Raw genomic sequence first — 27,486 nt, 5'->3', positions numbered from 1 at the left:
ACGGAACATGAAAATAATTTTTATCCACCTTTGATATCTTTCCATTTGTGATTCACATTTCTTCGAATTATAATCCACACGTTTGGTTCGATAATTACAAGCGAAGATATTAATCGTAAATATTGCTTGAAACTGTTATCGAGCAGTCGTTTTATCGCTTCAGTCAAAATTAAATATAATAAAATTAGCCTTTATGTTTTTTTAAACAATATGAATCATCTCTCGCCTTGTGAATATTTCGCGCGAATACTTGGTAGCATCAGTGTCTGTGAACATCAAAACAGCGGTGTGTTTTGTTTTCCTTATCCAGAAATCTGGCTTCGAACGAGCGCCAGGTAATATAAGGTAGCGGCTTAAGCCACTGAGGAATTTCAAATGGCCGAAACTCGGTCCGCTTTCAAGCGTAGGAGAATCCAGTATTTTCTTTCAGTTCCTTTTCTTCAGCTCACGCACAGGTCATGACGAGTTCAGATGTGTCCTGGCTCTTACCTTGCCACATGGCCACCCAACATCTTCCAACGTTTTACCTTTACGAGTCCTCCTCGATTTATCGTCGTCAGCGCGCGAACCGTCGCGCCATTAATCTATTCGGTTTAGTCGCAGTTTTAACCAAGCCTCTACCACCTGTTGGAAGTCTTATTATTTTGCTATAGACTGTAGTCCCGCTACCTGTTGATAACGACATGCCTACAAAGTTACTCGTTCGCTCTAATATCTGATGTAGAGATATCCTAAGGTTGAACGTATATATTATGCGTTATCGCGTCTATCGATGGAAAGAATTGGGAAAAATGCGCTGAATAGCGAAAGTTATTTGCTAAGACGCAATTAAAAACCGTACAGGTCGTATTTTTCTTATTTTACAGAACAATAAATTTGAAGTTAATTCGAATCAATTTTCATTTTGTGTTAATAATGATTCCATCATAATTAATCCCATAACATTTGATCCTGTATTAATTAGTAATGATCGTTGTTAATGAATTCTACATTAATCCCAAATTAATCTGAATCCCGTAACTTCTTTTTACTGATTTTTAAATCATATACGTACATGATATTTCAATTTTTCTAAAGGTTTCGAAAATATTAATCGTCATAAAGTGGATTATGTTGGTTTATTAAAAGACTGTCTGGATTTATTACTTGTTGCGTATTAAAAGATTCTTCAATTTAAATAGATACTCTCTAACTATCGAGTAATGTAAAAATCAACAATCAATAAAAGTGAATCTATCATAACCTTCCTGTATGGGATTTAGTTGGGATTGTAGTTATCATCGTAGACATCGAAAGAATGTCGATAATCGATGATATACTTGATTCATATTTAAAGTGCCTTTATGAAACAATATAAATTGCAGGATGTCAAAAAGCCAATTGGAATCTCACGACGATTAACGTTAATTCCATTGACAAATATTACCGCTGAATATTTTCACATATAAGAGCTACATAATATATCAATGACATGGAAGGCTTTGATTTCATCGAAACAAGAATTGCCCAACAATTCTAACAAACAACAGCCGTTACCAGCAGTAACACTTCCCTCGCCAAATTGCTTAAAACATCATGCATCATATCCTTATTAAATATACCCAAACAGCTTACGAAATCCCAGTAGCCTAGCACGAAAAGTGAAAGAAACACGGTGCACAAAATGTCACGCGTTTCCTTCCAAATGTATTCAACATGAATATTCGTCGATTAATATCCCAACAACTTATCCTATCCATTACACCTTATATTTGCATCATCCTAAAAAAAAAAAAAAAGAAAAAAAAAGGAAACATCTCAACTGCACCTTATCATTCTTGTTCTCCAAAAATGCGGGGTCGAGCCAACTTTCCCTCATAAATCCATCAAGCTCGAGAATCCACCTGAAGCCATTACTAGGCGCCAACTCCGCGACCTAAACACCATCTTAGCGATCAGGCACATCGACATTCCGTCTTTAGCGAGATGCAAGGGTTACCGGTTACAGAGGTGGAGAGAACGCGTTAGCGGTTAGCCAAGTCCGAATTTTCATTAAAAAAAGCAAATCCGCGAGGCGCGCGGTAGGCGTGAGCGGTTTCGTTTCACAGGCGGCCCTCGTGTACGCACTACCTGTTGCGAACGCGGACGAACAACAGACAGAGAGACGAGAGGCGAACGGGGCCTGACTTGTAAAAAAGCGAGAGAGAAGGTGCCGCAGGGTCCCCGTTCGTTCTTCCCTCGGCTGGAGAGCAGCGACGGGGAGGGGGGGGGGCAGTCGGAAGGGTCCGCGATCTCTGGGTCCTCCAGCAGGGGCAAGGAGAGCAGTGGGACCGAAGAAGGGTCCACGGAGATCTGGTGGGGGCCCTGGCGACAGACTGGCGGCCGCGCACCTGCACTCGCTCGCTGAGAGAGCCGACAGTCAGGGCCGCACCTACCAGGACTCAGCTCCCCTTCCGCCATCGGCCCCGAGACACAAATCGGCCGAGTGCATTCTTCGTGTCCTTATCTCCCACGGAGCCCACACCGAAAAGGTCATGCATCCGATTTCATTGGATTATATTAACATTTTTTCCTTTTTTTCTTCCAACATCGTTTGTTTATTTCTCCAGATTTTTATGCCTGTTTCAACGACGATTTGATTGCTGTTTCGTCACGTTGTTTGGAAGGGTTGTAGATTCGTTTAGATAGCCAATAGAATACCTTTGGCTTTGATAGAGTGATTTTGAGATTGCCGGATTGTGGCTTCAGAATTTTTTTATTTCGTTGGGGTATCATTTGTATCAATGATTTGTATCAATGTTAGGATTTCACGCTGTTTGAGAGATTACTGGTTTGTAATATATTTGTTTATTACAGTATATTATTGAATTAATTGTATCATTTTAGTTAGTTGAAAGATAAATTTGATTTAACGTACATGGTAAACAGCATCGTAGAGATAGTCGGATAATGGATAAGTTGCATCTCTATGTTAATTTTATATATCTCAAATATATAAATTGTACATGCGTGCGTATATTTTATATAGCGTCAATGTATCTTGCTTGTTCGGATATCTTTGCAATTTTAAATTCTGCCTTTATCTAGTTTATCGCTTATTCTACAGAAACTACGTGCATTAAATAAATAAACTTTATGTCTCTAGTAACTACAATAAGTGTTGTAATATATTGAAGAAACGATCAATTCAATAACGCTATTAGAAACAAACGTATAAAGCAATATTCTCTCAAACACTGCGGAATCCGAATATTAATGCGTAAGAGTTGCTGTATTTGAAAAATTTTGGTAGACAGATTTTGGAGAAAAGAGCGAGCAAAATTCAATTGTAGAAGATAGATAGAGAAGTGAAGGTTTATTAGGAGCATATAGAAGAACTGCGGTTAAAGTATAATGATTCTTATAAGCAATTTGCCTTAGAAATACATATTTTAAGCTATCCTCATTCTTGGAAATTATCGATACTGCAATTTTAATGAATATGTATCGTGGCTGTACGCGATACCGAGGCAAGGATATAATAATTTTTAAAAGCAATTTGTGTTGAAAATTATATTTCTTTTTTCGAAGGTTTTTCACTCGTTTACTCTTTGTTACGATTATTTTATTTCTTTTTTTTTTTTAATGAAAATGGACTAAAGATTACTATAATTTAGATACGTGTTATTTTTGCGGATCACCGGACTCTATAGTTTTCTTATAAATGAAGTAGTCGAACGATGCTCCGAGATTGTAAGGTGATCAAGAAATTACAATAATTTTGAGTACTTTGCGGGTAGTCGTTCTTCGAGCGATGGAGTAACATACTTGTTACATAAAGAACGGGATAAACTTATTTCGATTACGAATAAGCATTAAATTAAAATGGAGAGAAAAAAGAAATATAATAGCAGACTTCATTTACTTAAATTATGTCAAAGTCCTTGCAAGGTACGTAAAATCGTATTTATATCTAGATTTAATATCTTTGCTTTAATTTCGATATTTATATAACTGTGTTACTTGTCATTTATATTTCATTGAAACATAATCACTAATGTTTTATTATAATAAAATATAATTTTAAACAAGAGCATATCGTAAATTGATAAAAGATTTCATAAAATTCAAAACAGAATTCCTTTGTGTACGATATGATAAAAGAAAATTTAAATCATTTTATTTTCAATCCAATGAATTAGCACGAAATAATGTTTGGTATTTAAAACGTCATTGAATGCAATCGAACATCGATATCAGCTTTAAAAAACCCTATTGTCGAACGACTTGTTTTCAAGCCATTAGTTGTTCCACATGTTCGAGGCGCGTTATCTTGAAAACATCCGGTGTTATTCCGAGTTTAATCGCCGATACTATCATTTTCTAGTTGAATAAAGTGTATCGAAGCGACAAAGAAACGAGCTTCATTCGTGAGCGCAACGATGCATCGAGCGACTCGATTGAAAAGCCAATTTATCAATTACATACCTTCGTCGATAACCAGAAACAAATCCTTTACAATGAAAAAAAGAACAAGAATAAATCGAGACCTCGAGATTTATTTTCTCGTCGGTGATTCAACTTGTTAACAGATGATACCGATCTATTGCAACACGTAATATCGGTGCTACCTGCACGCAGGTTAGGCATATTAAATTTCATATATTTCAGATCGAACGTCGCTGTTCGAACGATAAATAAATCCTCGCCAGAAGTTCACGTTCAAGTTCCTTCTTCTCTTTATTTTTTTGGTTTCTTTTCTTTTGAAGTTTAATCACTCGTTCGTGTTCTTCGTTACATAATCCCGCTGCGAAATACGATAAATTAAGCCGTGGATGTTTATGCAATTTCATATTATTCTATAAAAATAATGATTTATATAACTTGCTAAATATTATAACGACTAGATGTACTGTATATTTTTCTGAAAGTTCCGCCGCCAGATTTTGTACAATTATACACAATCCTTTATATACAATTTTCTACAATGATAACTCTCATCAATCAGAGATATCAGAGAAATCAGAGATAGTTGAAACGTGTGAGATATAGGTGATATAAGAAGTGATATTAAAAATTGTTGAAAAGCTCGATAAATAGTACTATGAGAAAATTAGTCGTCTTATTTTACAGGAATATCAAGAAGAAAGAATTTCTAACGAAAACAACTTTCACAGACATTTTTAGGTAGAGTGGCTGTTTGCTGAATATTTATAAAACTCTTGGGAAAGAAAAAGTTTTCAGCACTGAGAATCAGGCTGTAGGGGCTCTGAAGGAACAACAATGAAATTTAATAAGAAAATGTAATTAATTAGGAAATTAATTAATAAGGGAAATGAAAAATTTTCAATATCAATGGAATAAATAAATTTCCAGATAAGCCGGAATATAGTCGTAATTATATTGAAGATTAAATTAATAGAAATCCCAGGCAAAACAATTGATTTCCTTCCATTCAAAGATCGAAAACAACGGAACTTCTGACTAATTTAATATTTTTGCAATTATGTATAACACATTTTTTGAGATCTATTAACCAGCAATGTAATCACATAATCGATAAAAACAAATAAATTTCAACCAAGTTACTTCTGGTCTCTGCGTCTTAAATTGTAACATCATTTAATCTTAACAGAAATAGAAAATGCATAAAGAATCCCTAAATAAAGAAATTATTACGTCAAAGAGATTCACAAATAACTGGCAAAGTCGAATCACGTAAAATCAGATTAGTTTTCGCATGAGAATATGATACAAGTTAGTTTCCACTGGAACGAAAGAATAATTAAAAAACTACAGAATTTCTAAATAAAGAAACTTACTGTCGAAGAGATTGGGAAACCGAGTTGAGCCTTCACGGCCCAACGGGTTAAGTTTCCCATAAATATCATAAGTTGCGCTGTTTGCAACGATTAGTAACAATTTTTCTAAATTTCCACTTGCGATGGCGCACGTGCAACGCACTCCCGCTCTTTTTGCCGCACGAACAGCGAAGAAATCAAACGAATTCCCTGTTTCTTCCGCTACTTTACGAGCCGGAACGCTACGAACCCCGTAGCTTGGCTCGACGTTTGATTTTACGTCACCTCGTTTCCACGTATCTCGTTTTCTCCTTCGTCGATTTTGTATCTTTCCTTCGTTCGCCACCAGCCTCGGATTTCCAGTCTGACGGAACGTGAAGCTGCTTCTGGACGAGGAACCCGTGTTGTCTCTTGCGGAACGAGAGAGGACAACCGGACGAGAAAGTGCCGTTAAAGTAATTACTAATCGCTGATTATGTTCCCTATTTCCGTTCCTCTTTGGCAACTGGCGCGTGAAACATTACAGTCGACGGAGAAATTCCACGTGTTTAGCGAATTCTCCTGGGTAAATTAACACGTTCTCTATTTTCTGGATTACCGGTATTCACGTGTCGAGATCCGGCTGGAAAACAGGTTAGTTTGTTGCTTATACCGCGGATGTTTGTGCGTCTTAGGGAAATTTAAAAGTGTAGGAATCCATAGAATGCGCGTAATACACAAGTATGTATATAAAATATTCAAAGCAGTGTACCTATTAGAATATGTCGGATGGAATAAATTCCTAATTACCGTGTTATCAATGATACGGTATCAATTCTTTAAAAGCACGTTAAATATTAATAAAAGTCAGAATAAAACATCCCTCTTTATTCCATAACTTGCGTGAACATACGTACCATTAGTGAGAGACGAATATTTGAAATGTGTAATTGATTAATCGAGGATGGGAATTTGGTGTTTGAGAGGATAATTAATGGAGCGACGTTAATAACACGTTTTCGAAAGTAGTTAGGACAGTTTGCTGATTCCGTTATGGTAAAAGGCTGGTTATCTAACAATAGATAACAAAAATATGCGCAACTTTCTTCGGACGAATGCGTGTTAAGAATGCAGCACTATCATTATTTTTCCATAGTATACTATCTCTCTACAATTATAAATTGAAAGGAAGCGTTCTCACGAAACAAAGAATATCTCATTTTTGTTTTAATAGCTTCTAACACTTTATGATCCTTTCTGGTATCTTTCTTGAACGTTATAGAAAAATAGTCAATTTTATTTACAAGTTAATATAAAAGCAAACACAGCACGTGATGTTTGCCATATGTCATCACTTTTAGTGCGTAGACTTTGTTCGTCGCAGAAAGCTCGAGATAGTACGAACAATATTCTTTTTGCTTCTTAATATTCAGGTCCTTCCTGAAAACTTTGTTTGTACACACGTTTCTTTAGAACCGATATCTTTATTCCTACCATAAATTTTACTTTTATTGGCTATCGTAAACCATGTAGTATAAAACATATGAAAGGAAATAAATCATAATAATTAACGTACGTATATTACACTACCGTTTGGAACGTGACATATATTTAAATACGACATCCAATATATTTTTCTTTCGGTTCTCTTTTTTTTCGATTCTCTTGCGGTATTCAACATATTAAAAAACAAGTCTGAGGACTGCCTCAGAATGTCTAAGCCTAATTATCCGCGATTATGAACACGAAGAAAGATTTTCACATATTTATAATAAGGAAAACATATTCCGATTCGTTTAATTCTTTGTTATAATTACCAAAAAAAAAAGAAAAAAACATTGATTTATTCGATTAATCCCAGGTAATACTTGAAGTACATCATGATAACTAGTATCTGATAATAACCCGATGAAAGCCATTCAAAAATCCCAAACCAACAAAGATAATAGAGAACAGAGAGTTTTTCAAACAGCAATATAAAAGTTTCTACGAAACGAGAAAGACAATAAGCTCATAATTTGCTAACGACTTACTAATAAGTATACCGCGAATTTCTATGCGAATTCATATCTTTGAACATACAATTAAAAAGATAGAACTTCGGGAAAATTCACGGGAAGCTTTATCCATCGTGTCACAGAGAAGGATATTTCATGGACGTTTCATATTTATTATCTCTTTTTCAATTTTTTTTTTTTATATCTTATTTATTTTTTCATATTATGTGCATTCCGTGGAATTTTGCACTTTCAAATTTCCTACGTATAAATGCATGAAATTCCGCAGTCTATTAATAAGGTTCGTACGAAAGATCATCGACATAGAGAGCGGCACGGTCGTTACTACGACGAGAACAGAGAAAATGATCGTAAATTATGATACTTAATTAACGTAATCGGGCTACGAAGCTTTACGAAGTTGTTTGAATCGCCACGAATACATGAACCAGCAGCTCCTACGCGTGTAAGTAGGTAGGCCGAGCTGATAAGGCTTATCTAGCGCGCGCCACGCCGTAGCTGAGTTTGCATATCAATGGGAGTTCTTAAGAATAGACACTCGCGTGTCGCATTCAGCCGGCACTCACGCGCGTTAATTCGCGCGATTACAAGCTGTTGTTGACTTTCAGTCTCGCGTTTCTTTCGGTCCGATTGCACGAGCGCCATTCCCAACAGAAGGGAAACTTCGGAGACTGTGGAATAGTTACGGTGCTAGCGTGAGAAATCGGTGAAATTCGTTCTTAACTCGTTGAGTTATGTTCTTATTATGAACATACAAACGTCCGTATCAATCGTTAACGTTGTTCTTCTCTGATATAGCGTGGGAGAGGTAATTTTTTGATAGAAAATAAATAAGTCACTTGGAAATTAAGCGGATCGATTCGATTTTCTGAAGATCTCTTAACTTTGCTATAAGAATACACGATTAATTCAGACATGTTCAAATTTTTGTGGTATTCTTGAAATAACGTAGTTTTTCTTTCATGTAAGCTGAAAATCTACCAATTTACTGATTAAATTCTGTATTAGTTTGTTTCTTGAAAGATGGCTATCTTTCTAGAATGATGTTGAGCAACGAATAGTGTTGAGAAATTGCAAAATAAAATTACAAGTAAATTAAGCATGATAGACACATCTGGGTTAACGTTAACACGCGATTAACCTCGATAAAATCAACTAACTTGGCTTCTGTGAGGTTCAAATAGAAATTGTTTGAAAAAAATTAATTTACAAATGAGAGGCATCGGTAATTCGAATAAATCGGACATAATCTAAATCTTCTACGCTACTTTTTACGACCTTCTTCCAAATGAAAATATTTTTTAAATCTTTTAACACTTTCGGTCTGAATCCGAACTATTCGGTTATCTTTCTTCTCTCGATGGCTTTCCGATGAAACAGGTGGTTACCGAATAATATATACACATACCGATGTAACACGTTGTGCAGTATCTATTGATGCTTGATTACTTCCGACTTATCGATCTGTTGAAATTTCTTAAACAGTCAGAATCTTAGAAAGCGAAACGGAATATCAAAGTCTCAACAGAATCTTCGTCAGTGGATTGGCTTTTACTGACTAACTTAGAAAGTAATATACATAATTTAAAGCTAATTTCCCGAGGTTTGAAGACTATATCAGACTATTTTCACAATCACTTTGAGAAAGCGATCGTGAAAGTAGTCCGAGCAAAAGTTTAACGAAACTTAAATCTATCAGCCGCTTTACATTCCACTGACAAGTGACTGAAAATTTAATCAGTTCATAGATTTCTAAAAATATTGTCCAAATTTCAGTTCCTCATAAATTTCCTGAAATATCCAAATATCCTCCGAACTCATTAACATAGAACTTAAAATACCTCTAAAAAAAAAAAGAAAGAAAAATCACAAACTCTTCTATGTAACTTCATCCCAAGCCCCATCGTCCACCGTAGGTCCTATCGTGAAGAATTCCAATCCTATCGCAAAAACATTGCCGTGAGACGCTTATGAATACAGAAAGAGAAGCAACCCGTGTACATTTTCAGTTCGAATTTCGCCAACACGTGGCATCCTCATAGGTGTCGTTCTATTCGTCGTTCCACGTTAAAAGATGCAAATGATTTTTCCTGGTTATCGGCTGCACGGAAACCGTTATAGTCCGGAGCGTGGGATTATTGTTCGAGTGGACGTACTTATATGGCCTCGCTGTTATTCTTAATACGACGTTGCATCTCGTTGGCGATAAAAACGGCGAGCGTTCGCGTTAATAAACAATAATGACACGTTGAACCAGTTCATGTCAGGCCATGAGCCGCACGGTAATTTGCATTTGCTGTAATTGCGATTCAGAGCGGCGCTCGCCGCTGTTCCAAGCCAAGCCTAGCCCGTCTATCGGCGTCGATTTTCTGTCTTACGATCGCGGTACCCGCGTTTTCCGACGACATTTCAACGCTTTCGAGCGTTAAATTTTCATGCAAACTGCCCGCGCCTGCAACTCGAGCTGGCAAGGATTCTTGAAAATGTGATTTGTCCGTATACACTCGTACTTTCCCATACCGATCATGGTACAAGAGCATGGTTTACGAGCGCAGCTAGGGCATGTTTTACTCCGCCTCACCGGCAAGAACCGGAATGAGAGTTCGTTAACGCGAATTTATTACGAAAATTGTTTATAAGCTTTAATTATGCGATTGCAAGAAGTGCATTAATCCTTATAGAGATTATAAATACATAAGGTGCTTATTATCGTTCGCGCTATTAATCGTCAGCGTTCTTTTTCTAAGTGGTAGGTTTGTGAAAAACACAGAAGAGGATAAAGGCTTGTTATTTTGTAATGCGGCAAATAGACCTTTTAAACATTTATCGCGACTTTTGCATGATAACGAGGCCACGAATATTGCCATTTCTATTATGAGTTTTGCGCTGTTTACGACTTTACCAACTGTTTTTCCAGCGTTATAAAATTATTTACGTCCGAGGAGAATATGGAAGAACCATTGGTATATATGTATAATTAATATGTACATGTATATTTGATATAATAATTAACGTAATGCTTAATATATATGTATTTCTTTTCAACGTCACGCTGAAGTTTTTCTTAAGATATCGAGTGTCTTCTTACTCGTTGAACGTTAGGACATAAAAATTCAAAGATCATAGCAGTGATCAACTGGTAGCTATAATTCTCTCTTTACATTATAACACAGTGTTATTAGCGTTAATTACAGAACATCGTGTATTTATATAGATGAAAAATAAATAATTAGTTTCCTTTTTATCGATAGATGAGTTGGAGGACGATCGTGATTATACGATACGGAGAAGATTTGTCGAGTCATCGAGCCTATAATTAATAGCTTATTAGGAATTATTACGTACGATGAAAGTGTCGAGAAAGGAACGAATTTTAAGATCGCGATAAAGATAGTACTTCGATGAAGCGGTAAAGCACTTTTTATCCGCCTCCTGGTAATTAGCGGATCGAGCCTTAAAAATTATTTATGTCGGATAATTAAAATCGAATGAAAATGAGTCGCAGTAAACCCTGTTGTAAATAGACGTTAATTTCTGTCTGCGAATCGATCAACGATTTATTACGATGTCCGATGACACGAGTTTATAAATGGGTAATCGTTTGTTTTTGAGATACGACAATTTGATTTTATGTTTCGCTTTTGAATCCGCATCGTAAATCACCGTATTTGTTTATACAGATAAAACTCAATGTTTTATGAGCATATTAAATTTCTTTATCTCGTCGTACAGAGTCTGTTAAAAGAGAAATTTACCATTTTCGAAAACATATGCAACAGTCCCGTGCAAACATTTCATAAATTGTAAACGTAATTCCAGTACAGTATATAATTTTGCAAACGTAATAATATAACATAATAACGTCAATTTGCAATTGTAATTTCAGTGCCATTTGCAGACGCACGCTTGTTGTTGACTTTAAAATCTTGGCCTTCGAAACTTTTCCACTCTATTCCCCTCAAAATTCATTCTACATAATTAAATTATATAGCATAGCGAGTACTTTTAAATATTTGCCTTACTCTGCTAGATTACAGATCTTTACGAGCATCGAATTTGCTATTTACCACATATTTAAGGAAACACTATGATTTAAAAATTACGCCTCGAGTTTCTCCATTTTTTCCTATAATAATATCTCAATTCCATTATCAAGCCTTTATAATTTCGTGCGACATAGTTCATACATCCACATTTCCTAAATCATATTTCATTACGCTCATATGTAACTGTATATCATTACTTACATTTTACATATTGCTATATCATTACACTGATAGCAAGCGATCTACATCGTAATTATTAGTCTTTGATTTTCAGATCAAAGTGAGAGACCATAATGAATCATAATTTGCCTCTTGCAAGCAAGTGAAATTCCAAAGTTACAAACAATCAATCTCTAATATAAAACTGTTATAATTTATCATTTCTAAGATGGTAAACGCATGGAAATCGAGAAACCTGGCCGACATGGTAGCGCGTTGCTTTTCGAACCTTGGGACGAAAGAGGAAGCAAAACACGCGGATGACAGTCATAAAAGGTCGCTCATGAATATGCACGACGAAAACTCAAGAAGCGAAATGAGTAATAGGGAAGGTATAATGAGATGCTGATTATGATGTAAGCGGTTTATCCAGGCATAATGATTCGGGGAGCAGATTGTGACCAATGAATGCCTTCACTTTCTACCTTTACACCCATTGTACGCGGTATTGTCGACCAATGCAACACGATTGTTCACGACTCTACCGATGTCTGACCTTTTACACATGATATTTATAAGATTTGCTGCACGAGACGACCGTGACTTTAGGTGAGGTCGTTATGCAAATTACGCGTCCTTACATTTATTATACCTGCTAAGTAAGTATGAACGTCGAATGGGATTGTAGAAAATGTATTACGTTGTTTGAAGTTTCTTTTATTCTGTTGTTTGAACGTTTTTAATTATTTTTGGAATTTTCACATTGATCAGAATTATTGAACGAGCCAACGATTTTGCTAGAGCTTCGGGCAAGTCATCGCTTTCTGCTAGTGACGTATACGACGTGTTGATTCAATTTTATTTTAATTATTGTTGCATTTTAATTTTAAATACCCAATAACGTCGATGTAGTTACTATGTTTCGAAATTTAGACGTTTCGACGAGAGGGCAACAGAATAGCGAACAGTTTATATACGTTAGAGCAAATATTATTTGAAAAATAAATTAAAGATGAAAATTGGTGAAAAATATATATCGGAACAAGGTAAGCGTTAAAGGGTGCTTTGTATAATATTTTATTCGAAAGATATTTCAAGAATTTCTGAATCGAGTAAAATTATACGACGAGCGATTTAAGTAGCTTACAAGGCGCTTACTTTTAATAGGATTTTATTTGGCAACTATTTTGAGAACGGGCTTAATTAGAATTATTTGAGAGACGAATAATTTTGTAGACGATTTAAGTAGATTACAGGGTACTTTCGACAAGCGAATTTCGAGCAATTTATACGGCCGTTTGATAGAAGAAAAAATAATTCGAATTATAATCCGCTAGTGTCTAATAATTCTTGCAGAGAAATGTTGTGGGAAATGTCAGTTGACTGAACTTAAGAACAGATACAGACAAACTATTGTGTTGGCAACTAAATGATTGCGGATTTTGTCATTACGTGGTATTGACTTAGTTGCCAACCCAATACTTTATTCGCGTACTATAAGTTGAAAGGATCGAAGGAACTTTTGACAATATTTTCTGTTCATCTAGTTTAACTGTGATAAAGATAGTACATGAAGAAATTTCAAAAATTTGTTCATTGACGATTAAAAGCAAAATGGAAGAAATTTCTCCTATTTGAAAATCATCGATCATCGTGCGATTTATATTATCGTTTATTACTAAACTATTACGATCGATAATTTCGTTCCGAATTTAACTTAAACTCTTTGAATAAAGTTCAAATAACGATAAATTATTCGATAGTTGTAACAGCAGATTTTTGACTAAGCGATTGAAATTTTTATCACGTTGGCAGGAAAGTTTTTAGACAAACAGGAAGGAAGCACTCGTATTTCGAACTGCGATAGGAAAAACCGAGCTCCGAAATAAGAGCAAAGCTAACGTTCAGCATAAAAGAAGCAGTCTCTCTTCTATTTGACGTAATTACGACGTGAAAGTTATTTAACGAAAAAAAAGAACCTAATCGCACAATTGTTGGCTTGAGAATTATTTTTCACAATGGAAATAACCGTACTTCAAACCATTTTTATAACTGTTACTTCCCCAAGTTAGAACACCTGTTCGCCTCTAACATTATAGTAATTTTATATTTCTAATTAAAATCTCATTTACGTAAAAAAAAAAAAATAGATTCAAAAAGATTATAATTTCTTTATGCTATCGTGAAATGTTTGATTTATTTAAAATATTTATTTGATTTAAATGTAATCTTTATTTATTACAATAATTAAATGTTCGTTTTAATATCTTTCGGTACTATGAAAATAATGAATATCATAATAAATTTGCCAATTCCAAGATAATTATTCTACCGAATGACTTTTATAGCCAGCTACTCCTGATTTTATTTAAAATATCAATGAAGTTCGTTTTGAGATTAAGTTTCATTTAATAACATACTGACGAGGTATATCAATATGTCTTGATTTATTCGTTGAATTACTCGATCGGTTAAGAAAAATCATTAGAAATTAAGACACGATTAAACGCGCGTAAAAGCGTATAATTATATCGTTTAATGTGCTAACGTGTCGAAATATACAACATTTGATAAATTTTCTGATAGTCTATTGATACAACCATTCGGTCGATTTAATTTATTCTTGGCATAGAATTGTCACGCGTTTAACAAGAACGATAACAGTACGCTTATAAGATTTGTGGTACAGTGACTTGGATTTGCATACTGGGTCGACGTGATATCTTAATCGTACTTCACAATAAGCGTACTTAAAAGCTGCGACTAAAATTCGCTTGACATTCGACACATAGTTTCATGCGACTTACATATTCGCACAATAACTATAAATAAACTGAACAGGAAAATGTTTGCATTTTAAATTTGCTTCATAGTTATTTACACGTATGGCTACTTTGTTTGTCGTTTTGAATGTAATAAAAAAATTGCAGATGTATTTGAAACAATTCTTATTCCGTGATGGTAATAAATTTTTGCAAATTTCATGATTCTCTGTATATGCTAATGTATTTATTTGTTTTATTTTTGTTTTATGTTTATGTATGTTTTAATTTTATTTTTTCTATGTATTTAATGTATTTAGGTACTCGTATAATATTTAGGTACTTAATTCGATTTAGATTATTTTCTCGCGACAAGTTTTTACTTTGATATTCGATATTGAAAAATTTATTACGAGTATTATTAATTATTACTAACGAAATGTAACGTCCGTGTTTTATTGTGCTGGATAATTAAAAAATTGTAAACGCCATTTAAATACTTTCAATCGTTTTTGCCGACAAATTTTCAATACTCTGAAAATGTTCTATCGAAATGTAAATGAAGAATATTCCATTTTTCGCAATAGGAAGCTGCTAAAAGATCATAATTAACCGAGTTACGATAATTTAAAATTCTTACACTGACAGTATATTTCTGATAATTGCCAACAGGATAATTTACGTTCTAGAAATCAAAATCATCGAGTACAGGTGCACGCAAATATGTAGTATTAGATGTATTTTGATATCATTTATCAACACGTGGGCATTACCGAGCAAAAATAAACGATCGTTTTCGATTATCGCCCCCTTATGACCGGTACGAGTCATTAGGATCATAAAAAGAATTACTAAATTTCGATGCCTGATGCTGATAATTATGTACGAATCGGATAGTTAATGTAAATCCAATAATATGTGGCACATACGCACTTCACGCTGATAATTCCGTATCTTTTTATCTTTCCTGTTCAAGTATGAGACGTAAGAAGTGACATTTTAAGATTATACTTATTGCATCATTACCAACATATTATGAAATACAGATTTTATGAATAATATTAACAAATCTGTGTATAACTTTTAATAACTTTTTTTACACTTTATTTCCAATTGCAGTACATTTTCTTCTCCTTTTCATTACGGAACGGTAAGGCTTGTTTTTTCCATTTGTGTTAAAGAAATCTTTAGCATATGTTGCTCTTGGAAAGCTCAACTACGCAGCAGGAAATCCGGTTAATTTTACGTATGCACGTAGGTTGTTATATCTACTACGAAAATTAGAAATCGAACATTTTCTAGATTATACAATCGAAGGAAATTTAATAATTTTCAAAATAAACATGATTATTTTATTAATTTCTGGTTATGTACGCTTAGTCAGCCTATTCTCGAGAATACTCTGTATTTATGTTTGTGCACTAATATCGTTTCGTTGTTCAAATACAGTATGGATAACATACGACTCGTGTTTAGACAAAGAAGAAATTGAAAGATCGGACAACGATAAACCTGATAAGGTCGGATAATTTAAGTACTAATGTACTTACTCAGCCAGACAATGTTCTGGAATTGTCCCATATTAGTTATGTGCAAATATCTATTTCAAATTTTCTATTTTAAAAGTCAGAAACTCACAAATTTCTACAATTTCAAATTTCAAATTTTCTATTTCAAATTTTTCGTACATCGCATCTGATGTAGATTATAGTAATGTATCAGACTGACGCTTAAAATTTCTCCACCTGCGTTAATTACAATAATTTTGGATACTACTTGAAACAAACTTTCATCGATTTTTCGTAATTGCATCTTTTTTAATCACAAGAATTTAAGGACCTAAATTTACGCCCTTTGCGTAAATAATTCTTATAATCGATAAGGAACGTAATAATATGTGTTAAATAATTACTAACACGACTATTGATTAACATTATCTAATAAATACTTGGAATTTAATTTCGCCTATGTACACTTCACATCGCAAATCTGAATCACAAATTTCTAAAATAATATTGTATCTTTACTTGGCTTGATTAAATTTCGAAACGTGATTCGATTATTTATTGGGAAATTAAATATTTTTAAACGCAGCTATATCGGAGAATTGATTTACATTCGACTAATACAAACCGATTCATTTCACAGATTGCCGATGAACCTATCGTTTAATTCATTTTTCCCCGCAACCAATTGACCATTATCAAAATCATTAATCTTTTAGTTTTGTTGGTAATTAAATTGCAAAGAGTCGATTGGATGTATCGCAGAGCATTGGGACGTGCCTCGTCGACAAAACGACGACGATACACCGGGAATTGATTTTCGATTCAATCGAATGCAACTGCATGTTAAGCCTTTCTCGTAAACGTACATACGCATATCGGAATCGACGTAACGAGCTTCAGCTTATACACAGTCTCTCGTAGAAAAATGAGTTTTCCAATAACGATAGAAGAATAAGAACCAAAGATACGAAAATAAACTTTCGTACTCTGTTATTAATGTCGATTACCTTTACGATAATCGTAATTAAACTTCGAGAAATTTATGTGTCTATGAATATTAAGTTGTCCGAGAAGTGGTCTTTCTTTTACAGACCAGTCTTTTGCAACAACACATCTTTATCCAAACATAAAACCTAATCTCTCGAACGTTGTAATCTTTATCTTGATAGAACAAAATGTATCACACGTAATTTGATAAAATAATATAAAACGGAAAATGTTGTGCATCGACTATTTCCTTATGGAACGAAAGAAACTTTTCGGACGACCTAATATATCTACCTTTCGATAATTTTCAATCAATTTCTATCCTTTTTCGAAGTTTCACGATATTTTCTATTTTAATGTATCTACATCTTTTTCTTTTTTTTTTTTTTTTTGTTTGCTTAAGTTAACGTTAATCTTGCACCAGGTACGAGCTTGTTTCGTTGTTTCATTTCTTATTCGTTACGCTAAGAATTCTACGATTAGAGTGTACGGAAGCCACGTAGAATTGTGTTTCACGAGTTTTGAAATACATTCGCGATTTTAGGTGCTTCTGCACTCGAAGGCGACATTCCTCGATTGTGTGCAGTTAATACGACTCGAGGGAGCGATCGTTTCGTCTTTCGAACACGTGTGTTCTTATCAGTGGTCATTTTTTTCTCAGGACACGATAACAGTGTACTTGCAAAGCGTAATTTCCGTTCGTTGCTTTTCGAGGAAACTTCGCGTTGTGAAAATATATTATTCACAATGACGTGCTTTCACAGTGAAACTTGTAATTCCGTTACTTTCCTCAGACCTCGATAATTATTTGCAAATTTACCATTACGAATCTCGATACTGCGCAAAAGTTTTGTCATCTAAATTTTATCGTAATACTAGGAAATTCTTCTGACAAGTGTTTACTATTTTTATTCGTATCCTATCATCGTCCGATGTAATTACATTTTCATAGCGAGAACGCTTCTGTCTTATAAATCGCTCGACGTATGCTTATCTTGGCCAAGACGATTATTATTAAAATATAGATACGACTTTTTGCGTTAATTTTATTAGCTATCCTTAAGTTATTAGGAAATAAAGTTAGTATTTACGTTTCAAATATTAAGATTACGCGATGTGAAAAGTACGTACATTGTAAAAATCATTTTGCACGGAGTACGAAAATGTTCGATGACTTATGGACGACAGTGTAGCTGACGAAACTTGGTGCAAAGCAAATTTAAAAACGTTTATTTTCATTTTTATAAAAATGTCAATCTTCCAAACGATTTTCCGTACACCTTCGATGAAAATCGAATAATAAAATGTAAAAAACGGTCAGAAAAGAGAAAGAAATAAATCGAGAAAATAAAAAGAGAACGAACGTCACGAAATTCCACGAAACTACGAAATATGAAGAAAAGGAATTGAAAGTACCATTTTCCAATTTAATTCTTTCGTAACGCGAGCTCATGCGGATACAAAATTTCCAGCATACGTGAAACCGGAGAAACGACGAGCAGTAACAGTAAAATGTTCATTGGAAAATGATTCGGCTATGAATAAAGCCAGGAATAACGAATGGTCGTAAACTTCCACGATACGTAAGGTTCTTTCTTATCTTTTATTTCTGCCGTCGTTTTCTCCGCGTTTTGGCCAACGTACACGCTCGTTTCAAGATATTTCGACAATAGAACGAACCGCTGAATTCTGACAATCGAGATTGAATTGTTATGTAATAACAGCGAAAATATCGTTTTTAAGTTAACAGAAAAAAAGAATAAAAAAAAAAAAAAAAAAAAAAAGAAGAAAGAAATGCCGAAGAACACAGTTTAACGGCGGTGTGCCGGCGTGAAAGGGGCTACGCGTTTCTGTGTTTTTGTAGAAACCGCAAGTGAATTCGCGGCAACGATCCGGCGCACCTGCGTTTCGTTTCGCATGATATCACAGCCATGCGATAAATTTTCATTGCCACGCGTGTAGGAATAAACTTTTATTGACCATTGAACGGTTTGAATTTAAACGCGCCGCCTGTATGCGCGGCTATCCGCATAAAGAACTGTGCGCGTAACGCGTATTCCCGTCTCTAAAGGACCATCTACCACGCGCGATCGTTTAAGAAACTTGTCGTTTACGTTTGTATTCACGATTATAATGACGTTATACGTAAAAAGTTTGAAGCAGGAGAATTGCTGTGGAGTTCATATCAAAACGTCCGTACGTTCCGAACGTTCTGCTATCTAAATATTTTATTATCCGAACGAAATGCCTTCTAGCGGATACTTTTTTCTCTTACAAATGTTATTATTATATTATGTGGTCAGTAGGAAAAGTCTACATACACCAACTCGAATATTACAGCTCTCAGAATTGTTTTGGCACGTGAAGACAAATTATGGTGAAAATGTAACGCAATTTACTCATTTTCATGCTCATTAAGGAAATGGAGTACAATGAAAAGATACACGTATATATATATATCTTTTTCTTAATAAGAATGAACATGAGTAAATTGCAGTTACATTACAGTTGCACCTTAACAATATTTGTCTTTATGTGCCAAAACAATTTGAATATAATATAATATATATATGTAAAATACAATGTCAAAGAAATGTTACATATACAGCTGTTATATCCTCGTGAGTGAATCGATGGAATATTGAATTTTATAATTACTCGCACGTAAAAGATGAACAATGTGACTCATCATATTTCCTGCAATCTGTATTTATGAATATGCAAACCTTTTTTTATAGAAGAAGAAGAGGAAAGAAAAATGGTCTTCTCTTCCTGTTTCAGGCAATTAAAAAAAGGAATAAATGACGAATACGTAAATTAGCCTTCGACAGCTGGCACGTACGCTTCGATGCATGATGTTTAAATTGGTATTATGACCATGACGTAATTAGTCACAGCAAAAAAAAAAAAAAAAAAGAGAGACAAGAAGAAGGACATCGATTGGTTGAATCGATTTGAGCTAATTTTTAATGCTAGTTGAAGAGCATATTTCGAAAGCGTAGGTATTGTCACGTTGCGCCAATTAGAACGATGTCAAGAGTATCCTGCGGTTATTGCGAGTCGCGTTATTCAAATGGATCGAAACGAGGATTTTCTAAACGACTTACGTAAGATGAGTTTAGAGAAATATGTACGTGTTAGGCCATTTGAATTTCTAACGAGAGAAGGTGCGACCATCATTAACGCGACACTAATTACAACGTGCGAAGTCACACCTGTTTAATGTGCTTGAGTCTACTTATCGAAGCAAAATCAGATATAAAAAATATATTTTATAACACATCGGCTATTACTTGAATAAAAAATAAAAATAATATTTGTTGTAGTATTTTTATAATATTGCATAATAAGATTCGACGAAAAAGATAAATTCTAATGTTAAAAAAATGTCTATCAACGAAATAGCTAGATTCAGCTAAATTAATTACTAACTATTTCTAGTTACTATATTGATTAGATTACGATTATATCTATGTAATGTAAAATAGAGAATGGGGCATCATTGATAGAATGATAACTTATTTAATAATAAAAATTTTGAAAAATAAAAAATAAAAAATTATACGTATTATTTAGTAATTATTTAATGCGAACAAATTCATGTTGAGTATTATTAGATGTTATTATTTGAAGTTAGAGTACCTTTGATATTATTAAATAGTATTATCGTTAAATTAGGTTCATTCTAAAGTGATAGTGAAACAATTTTATCTATTATCGATATATACATATATAAGTGAAGAAACTCTTAAGGAGGGAATATTAGAATTTCCGAGAAACGAGCGACGAGGACTTTTCGAGGCCTTGATCGCAATCAAGAAAGATGCGTGTATGCATTCTTTTTTTTTTTTTTTTTTTGAATCGTCGATAGGAATCCGCCTCAGGATTCACATACGCATCGTGTCGTAATGTTTGCGATTTACCTTGAGGATTTGAAACGCGATTTCCGTGCCGTGACAGAAGGAATTTCCGCTCCGCGAACCTTTTTCCTTTTGCTTCTCGATTATTTTTTTCGTAACAGAATAATCGATTGAATGCTTAAAGGATAAAGTGCGGTTACTACACTACCAATTTACCCTACGTAATTTAAGAATCGTTTAATTGAGCACTCGTGTTTGTAATCGTTCCTAAGGAGAACGAAAATTTCAGAAAAGGATTGACTAAAGGAATTACGTTTGCGCTTACGATCGTTTATAATTATCTCCTTAACATTTGATATAAGTATGGTTTTTATATTCGAAATCTTTTATGGAGAAAACTTGTGGCAAGCGCCATCTTTTGAAAAATTTCAGAAAATTCCACTTCTGCTATGGACCAAGCAACTAGCGCTATCTCACGTGAGATACTGACATTCGATTGAAAAAATAGAAAACGTGATACTATTAACCTCAACATTTTTCGTTAATTGAACACAGAATAAATTGTTAGTAAAAACGTAGTAGGGTATTCGATTGTTCATATCACAATAAAATGTCATTTTCACAAAATCTAAAATCACGGACAAAGAACGGAATGAATTGATCCTTAAACGTATAATTCCATTCCGGAAGCTCTAGAATTTGGACGTGCTTCAGAGTCTGCTCTACTCTTCTTTACTGCTTTAGCGTTATTGCCAACGGTGTCAATTTAGTATAAAATACGACAGAATAGACGTGACGCATTTAATAATTTATTGCAATAGCACTAGTCAATGGCAATAGTCATTATTCTAGCTTTTATATTTTTTACGAGCTAAAACAATATTTACGCTTTCTTGGTACTAGTTCTTGTTCGAGAACCGTGTTAATTTACATGTATTAAACTCCAGTTTATAAGAAAAATAGTTATACTACAATAGCTAAGCCAATGATAATAATTGCAGATTCCTCAGAAATCGTCTTTTAATCTTTACTTTAATCCTTATATATTCTTATATTTTATAACTTATAAATTTTTTTAATTTCATTTCAAGCATATAACGTTATTCGACAATTACTTACTAAATATACAAGTCTAATACGTTCACACATAACCCTGTTTTATTTTTTAATATAAAATTATGTTAAAGTATCGTTTTGGTTCAATTATTCATTTAGTTAGAAAATGGGTAGAAAATGGAATGATGGAATCCGATTATCATTCGTAGCATACCTGTTCGTGGTAATTAGAGTAGAAATAAAGAAATAGTTTATGCGATTAATAATTTCGAAGACGATTCTGATTACGTGGTTAGAAAGGTAAGAGCGTAGTAGCTCTTAGTCAAAATTATTGTTTTAATCAATAATTAATCGGCACGTAATATACTAGATGTGAAAAAATTTTTATTTCCTCGTAATAACGAAGTATAACAATTTTCAATTTCATAATCATAAATTACACATACCTTTAGATCGTGGGACACGCAGATGTATTTCATGTCACGTCTATTCTGTTCTTCGTCGCAATTACAGTACTTTTGTTTCTAACTCGACTAACTTCCGTGTTTGAATCGAATACACAGTGAATTTAGTTTATTCGAACCTGTCACGGGACAATCATAAATACTTCATATAACTAAAATTTATATAATAAGAACTTAGTGATTCCCCTTATTATTTACGATTTCTCGTTCACATAATACTAGTTCACGTTCAGATAAAGGAGTTCGATCCAGAAATTTATTTAATCAAACACCAACTAAAATTTTGTTTAAATAAACGAAGCGTGTTCGAACGAACTAGTAATTGCACTCGACGCAAAATTATAAATTGCAGGGGGCGTAACAAAAACCTTTTGAATGATCGGTACTGCAGAGCATGTGACGTGACGTTCCATAGTATAGACGAGGTGTATATTGTAGATGCCATCCTTATCGATGATTGAGTAATCGACGATTGAGACGACGAGTATCGTAGAAGACGTAAGAAACACTCTGATTTTTTGATGGTCGGCATTCCAGAATATTAACCTCGAGGTTTAATAGAGTGCCAAATCTGTATTATTTCTCGTTTATGCTACAATACTTTTTATTATTACGTAGTATATTACGTAGGTTCTTTCGTTATTTTCACGTCATATTCAACATTATTAATTCAACATAAAATAAGTTAAATTAATTCAACATAAAGAAAGTTATTCGTTTTGAAAATAAGATTCAAATTAATATGCACGTGCTGAAATAGCGTCATGGCAGCTTTTTAAAATTCTTCATCTTATTCTTCTTTACCAATGAAACGTTAAATTTATAACATTGATACGTCGTAAATGTATTGGTACGTCCATTACAAGTTTATTAGAATTTTTAATAATTTTAAGTAACATTCTCGTACGTTCTCCGTGGTACTTATTAACTTTTCTTAAAGAAAGAAGTAAAGCTCCGTAGCATGATATTCATAAACTTTGTAATGTTCTATGTCCATAATGAAATAAATGTTCAAGCGAAACGGGAAAATTGATTCACTTTTCACGGACATTAATAGTACAATGCGCAAAACATTTTTGAGAACGTTCACGCAAGTATAGGAAGGAACACATGATTCACAAAGTCCGAGAGATGGTTTGTATTGACATATGAGAGACCTAAACGATACGCCCAACCTCGGTCGATTTGTAGATGGAACGAGATATATTATTTTAGTTTTGGGTTTATACAAAAAGCCCTTCGTGCTGTTTATTTAACTTAACGTTCTTTATCCTTCTTTTCTTACCACGTCCTTCCTCTGTTTCCATTCCGGAAGCAGCATAAATTTTTCCAACCACAGTTCGAAATTTCCGCGGAATTAATATCTTCGGAACTACACGGAATGCTATTTTAATGATAATTTTTTGAATTTCCGAGATTAAACGAGAGCTCGGCTTCGTGATATTAAATTATTAATTACGTCAAAGTAATATAGCATATGAAAGTAACTATAGATGAATAAGTTATCATATTATTCCTATATTATCGTGTCATTTAAATTTTTTAGATAAAATTCAGTTAAATGAAAATTAATTTCAATATCAGTCGATTAATTTTAATATTTTCCTATCTTTCTTTATTATTCGAAATACATATTAAAACTTTTATTTAAACTGGCATAAAAATTCTCCAACTTTTACACGTTTGTTAAGTTAATCGTAAAATATCATCATAATCACGTATTTATTGATAAAATTACGTCTCAGATTTTCATTTCCAAGTTAAATAAATTAATTACGGGAGAAGAAGTTTGAAAACATATAATCATCGTAGTTTATAATTTATAGAAATACTTTATTGGACTAGCACTTATGCTTTGGTTACAATGATATTTACGATATCTAGATATTATAGTAATCGATTTTCAAACATAAATGAGTAGATAAATAAATAACAGAATAATAAGGCACCCTGCAATAAATAGATTTTCTCGATTATGAGTACTTTTGTGAACGAAGAAACTTCTCGTTGGCGAGCAAAACGTTCTTCTTTTATTTCTCACGATATTCTCTTTAATGTCTTCACTGACAGATGTATTAGAAATAGGAAAGTTGTGGCTCGTGATTATGACGCAGTGACACGCTCTGATGTCCAGAATGATGGAAATTCTGGATCTCATGGTTTCCCTGTTGACCACGGTACTGATTAGAACTAGATGACGTTGACGATGATACGTTGCAACTGTTGTTCATCAACATAGAAGCGTTTCCACCTTGAAGAGCAAACGGCCAAGACTATAAAAAATATTGAGAAAAAATTTAGTCAAAGCTTCCTTTGAAATTGTCCATTTTTTCGATCGAAGAAACGTTAAAGCGAACTCGAGAAGCCCGTATCGTTGAGAAACGTTTTCCTTCTGCGCGTTACAAATTTTATCTGACGATTTCCTAATAAAATGAACGTTCAATTTAGAGTTAAACAATATTTTACTATAATTTTCAAATCATTTTCAATCTTTCTTTTATTAAAGAACAATTTTGGTCGGTCGTAAAAACAAGAAGAAGGATGTAAATTCGATTGGCCCGTAATGCAAAAGGAATAAACGGTTGTTCTCCAAATAATGGAACTAACTAAAGACGGGTAGAAGCTTTGAGGGTGATTCGATCCACCTGGAGAGACGTAAACAGAGAACGTGTCTGCGAAGACGACGCGTTGTGACGCCGACTGGATCCACCTGGATTCTCTGTTATTTTACGAACTCGTAATCGTGACACTGAAAATCGCAATTATGCAGAAAACTCGACAATTTGCTCCGTTTATTTTTAGATGGTTAATGTAGTTCCAAAATTTGTATAATAACAATGTTTAAAGCAAGTAACTTTGAACATTAAAAGAAAAAAAGAATCTTTTAATTTTTACAATACTATATTATTATATTATTGTATTACTATTATTACTGCGTTGAATCGACTACTGCGAATGATCACAGAGTCAAATAAAAATTTTCATATTTTTATCAACGTTAACATATTCACGTGTTACACGTCATCTTACGCGTATCTCTTAGTACATTCACTTGTAAAACCCATTCTGAAATAATGACAATTTCGTATTATCTAAGATACTTCGGAGCTTCAAAAATCCTTCGGTTTGTATATTTGCCTGTACAGATCATCTTCTTTTACGACTGAAACTCTTCAATCATAAGAAGTAAAAATATCCACATTAATGACTACAATCTATTTAGGACACCCAAAAGGGCGATAGTCGGTCGAAAACTAATTTTTAGAGGCTGATCAGACAGAATAAAGAGAAATTGATCGTATGTATTGAAAGAAGCAGGAGAAACACAGTAAACAAATAAAGAAGGTTACAGAGTAAAAAGAAACGACTGTTTCCTGAATTGTGAAGCAATCGTGGAGAACACACACACACACACACACACAAAAGAAGATAGTGGGTAAGATAATACGCATGAAAAATAAAAAAAAAATAAATAAATAATTACAATGGAAATCTTTCAGAACACACTAAGTAATAAATTATAAACCATACTATGCTACGTTACACCAAATTCTATCACACGCGTTTCGATTAACATAAACATCTTTTCAGTCGTTTATCAAAACAATTAAACTAAATTGCACAAATAAAACTTACCAACGCCAAAGATAAGGATCTGGTAGTCTCCGAGTGCGCATCCCCGTCATCTCGCAGAACCGCTCGAAGATGAGCAATGTAAGTAGCTGCTAGACGAAGGGTATCCAATTTGCTGAGCTTCGTATCAGCTGGTACCCAAGGTAAAGTTGTCTTTAATCTACAAAACGCCTTGCTGAGTACTCTCATCCGAGCCCGTTCCCTCGCATTCGCCGCGTTTCTTGGCGCACGACTGTCCAAATCGTCTTTACTATACTTTTCTTCCGAAACGAATTCCTCTTCATCGGCTTCCAACGTCGGTGTCGAAGCGCGTCGCTTGCGTGGCATTTTCTGCAATTATTAGTTGCTTCATTTTACTATGCAAATCCTTGCATATTAATTTCCTTCGAACCGTGTAGTTACAATGTCGTAAGGAGCTATTTTAATCATTTAGCAGCATCTGCAGGGAACAAGTTTCTTAACAAACGAGTTTCTTAAGATCAAAGAAAAAAAAAAACAAAAGAAGATTGTAACTTATTCACGTAAATACACGGAATTAAAGACAACCTTGTTCGGGGAAGAAGATATTACTCTTAAGTTACGAACTACCTTCACTCATTTAAAATCATGTAAAATCTCCACTGATGTAAAATGTTAACGGGATCGAAGCAGAAGTTCAGAGTCAATTTCAACAGAAATTCCTTTCGCGTGTGAAACTTTGCCATGATTTCTTAAGATTCAGACAATAGAAGATTCGGTACACATAGAACGTAAAGAAATCCTTGGGAAAGAATACGTCGTAATTTTCTTCACTGTTTCTCAAAAAAAAAAAAAAAAAAAAAAAAGAAGAGAAAAATAATAACGAGATCGAAGCAGAATTTCGGAGCACCAATTCCTTTTCAAGCGTTGAAACTTTGCAAGGGTTGAAGATGGGACACCTCACCTTTGTCTTTCTTCCGACGAGTTTGATTTTTTCTTCGATCTGTATTATTGGAATGCCACGATAGCTCGCGACGCTCGCGCGAAACTAATTGTACGTCAAAACTGTTAGCCAAGAAGAGGAGGACGAAGAGGAGGACGAAGAGAAGGATGCTGAGAGGAAACGTAAGAAAGAGAAAAGAAAAGAAACATTGGCAGGGAAGAGGGAGATTTGAGACGCCTCTGAAAATCGGGCGGAGCTTTCTGAACAGTAAAAGCATCTTCCTTCGGCTTGGCCACGACCTCCTCTTTTGCTTTTCCTCAAAGTTCTCGCCCAATCGTCTAGTTCTGCGTCATC

The 27,486-nt window shown here is 34.2% G+C and overlaps 1 protein-coding gene and 1 long non-coding RNA gene across 4 annotated transcripts in view; both read right to left on the bottom strand.

Annotated features, from left to right (window-relative positions):
• LOC125385366 overlaps window positions 1-22,925 on the bottom strand; it is a 32,099-nt gene extending 9,174 nt beyond the window's left edge. For 2 of the 3 annotated variants that reach the window (XR_007224520.1, XR_007224522.1), the window contains exons 1-2: window positions 22,581-22,925; window positions 29-6,381 (exon numbers count right to left, since the gene is read on the bottom strand). This is a non-coding gene — a long non-coding RNA (uncharacterized LOC125385366). The remainder of the gene's footprint in view (window positions 1-28; window positions 6,382-22,580) is intronic. The other variant, XR_007224521.1, reaches the window with a different exon arrangement.
• A 1,331-nt stretch (window positions 22,926-24,256) lies between these two features.
• LOC100651487 (transcription factor 21) lies at window positions 24,257-27,349 on the bottom strand. Its single transcript, XM_003396815.4, has 3 exons — window positions 27,154-27,349; window positions 26,235-26,561; window positions 24,257-24,871 (listed from the first exon to the last, which is right to left on the bottom strand). Exons 2-3 carry the CDS (start codon window positions 26,556-26,558, stop codon window positions 24,674-24,676), a joined length of 522 nt encoding a protein of 173 aa, XP_003396863.1. The 5' UTR covers window positions 26,559-26,561; window positions 27,154-27,349; the 3' UTR covers window positions 24,257-24,673.
• Between the last annotated feature and the right edge of the window lie 137 nt (window positions 27,350-27,486).

This window comes from Bombus terrestris, chromosome 7 (assembly GCF_910591885.1).
Source record: "Bombus terrestris chromosome 7, iyBomTerr1.2, whole genome shotgun sequence".
NCBI classification, from domain to species: domain Eukaryota; kingdom Metazoa; phylum Arthropoda; class Insecta; order Hymenoptera; family Apidae; genus Bombus; species Bombus terrestris.
The sequence above is the reverse complement of the archived record's forward strand: the minus strand, read 5'-3'. Positions and strand labels throughout refer to the sequence as shown.

Bases quoted from the DNA above. Each gene is read 5' to 3' on its own strand.
- LOC100651487 (XM_003396815.4), bottom strand. From the start codon at position 26,558: ATGCCACGCAAGCGACGCGCTTCGACACCGACGTTGGAAGCCGATGAA. The intron at 24,872-26,234 runs GTAAGTTTTATT...TATTTTTTATAG, and splicing joins GATCCTTATCTTTGGCGTTG to TCTTGGCCGTTTGCTCTTCA.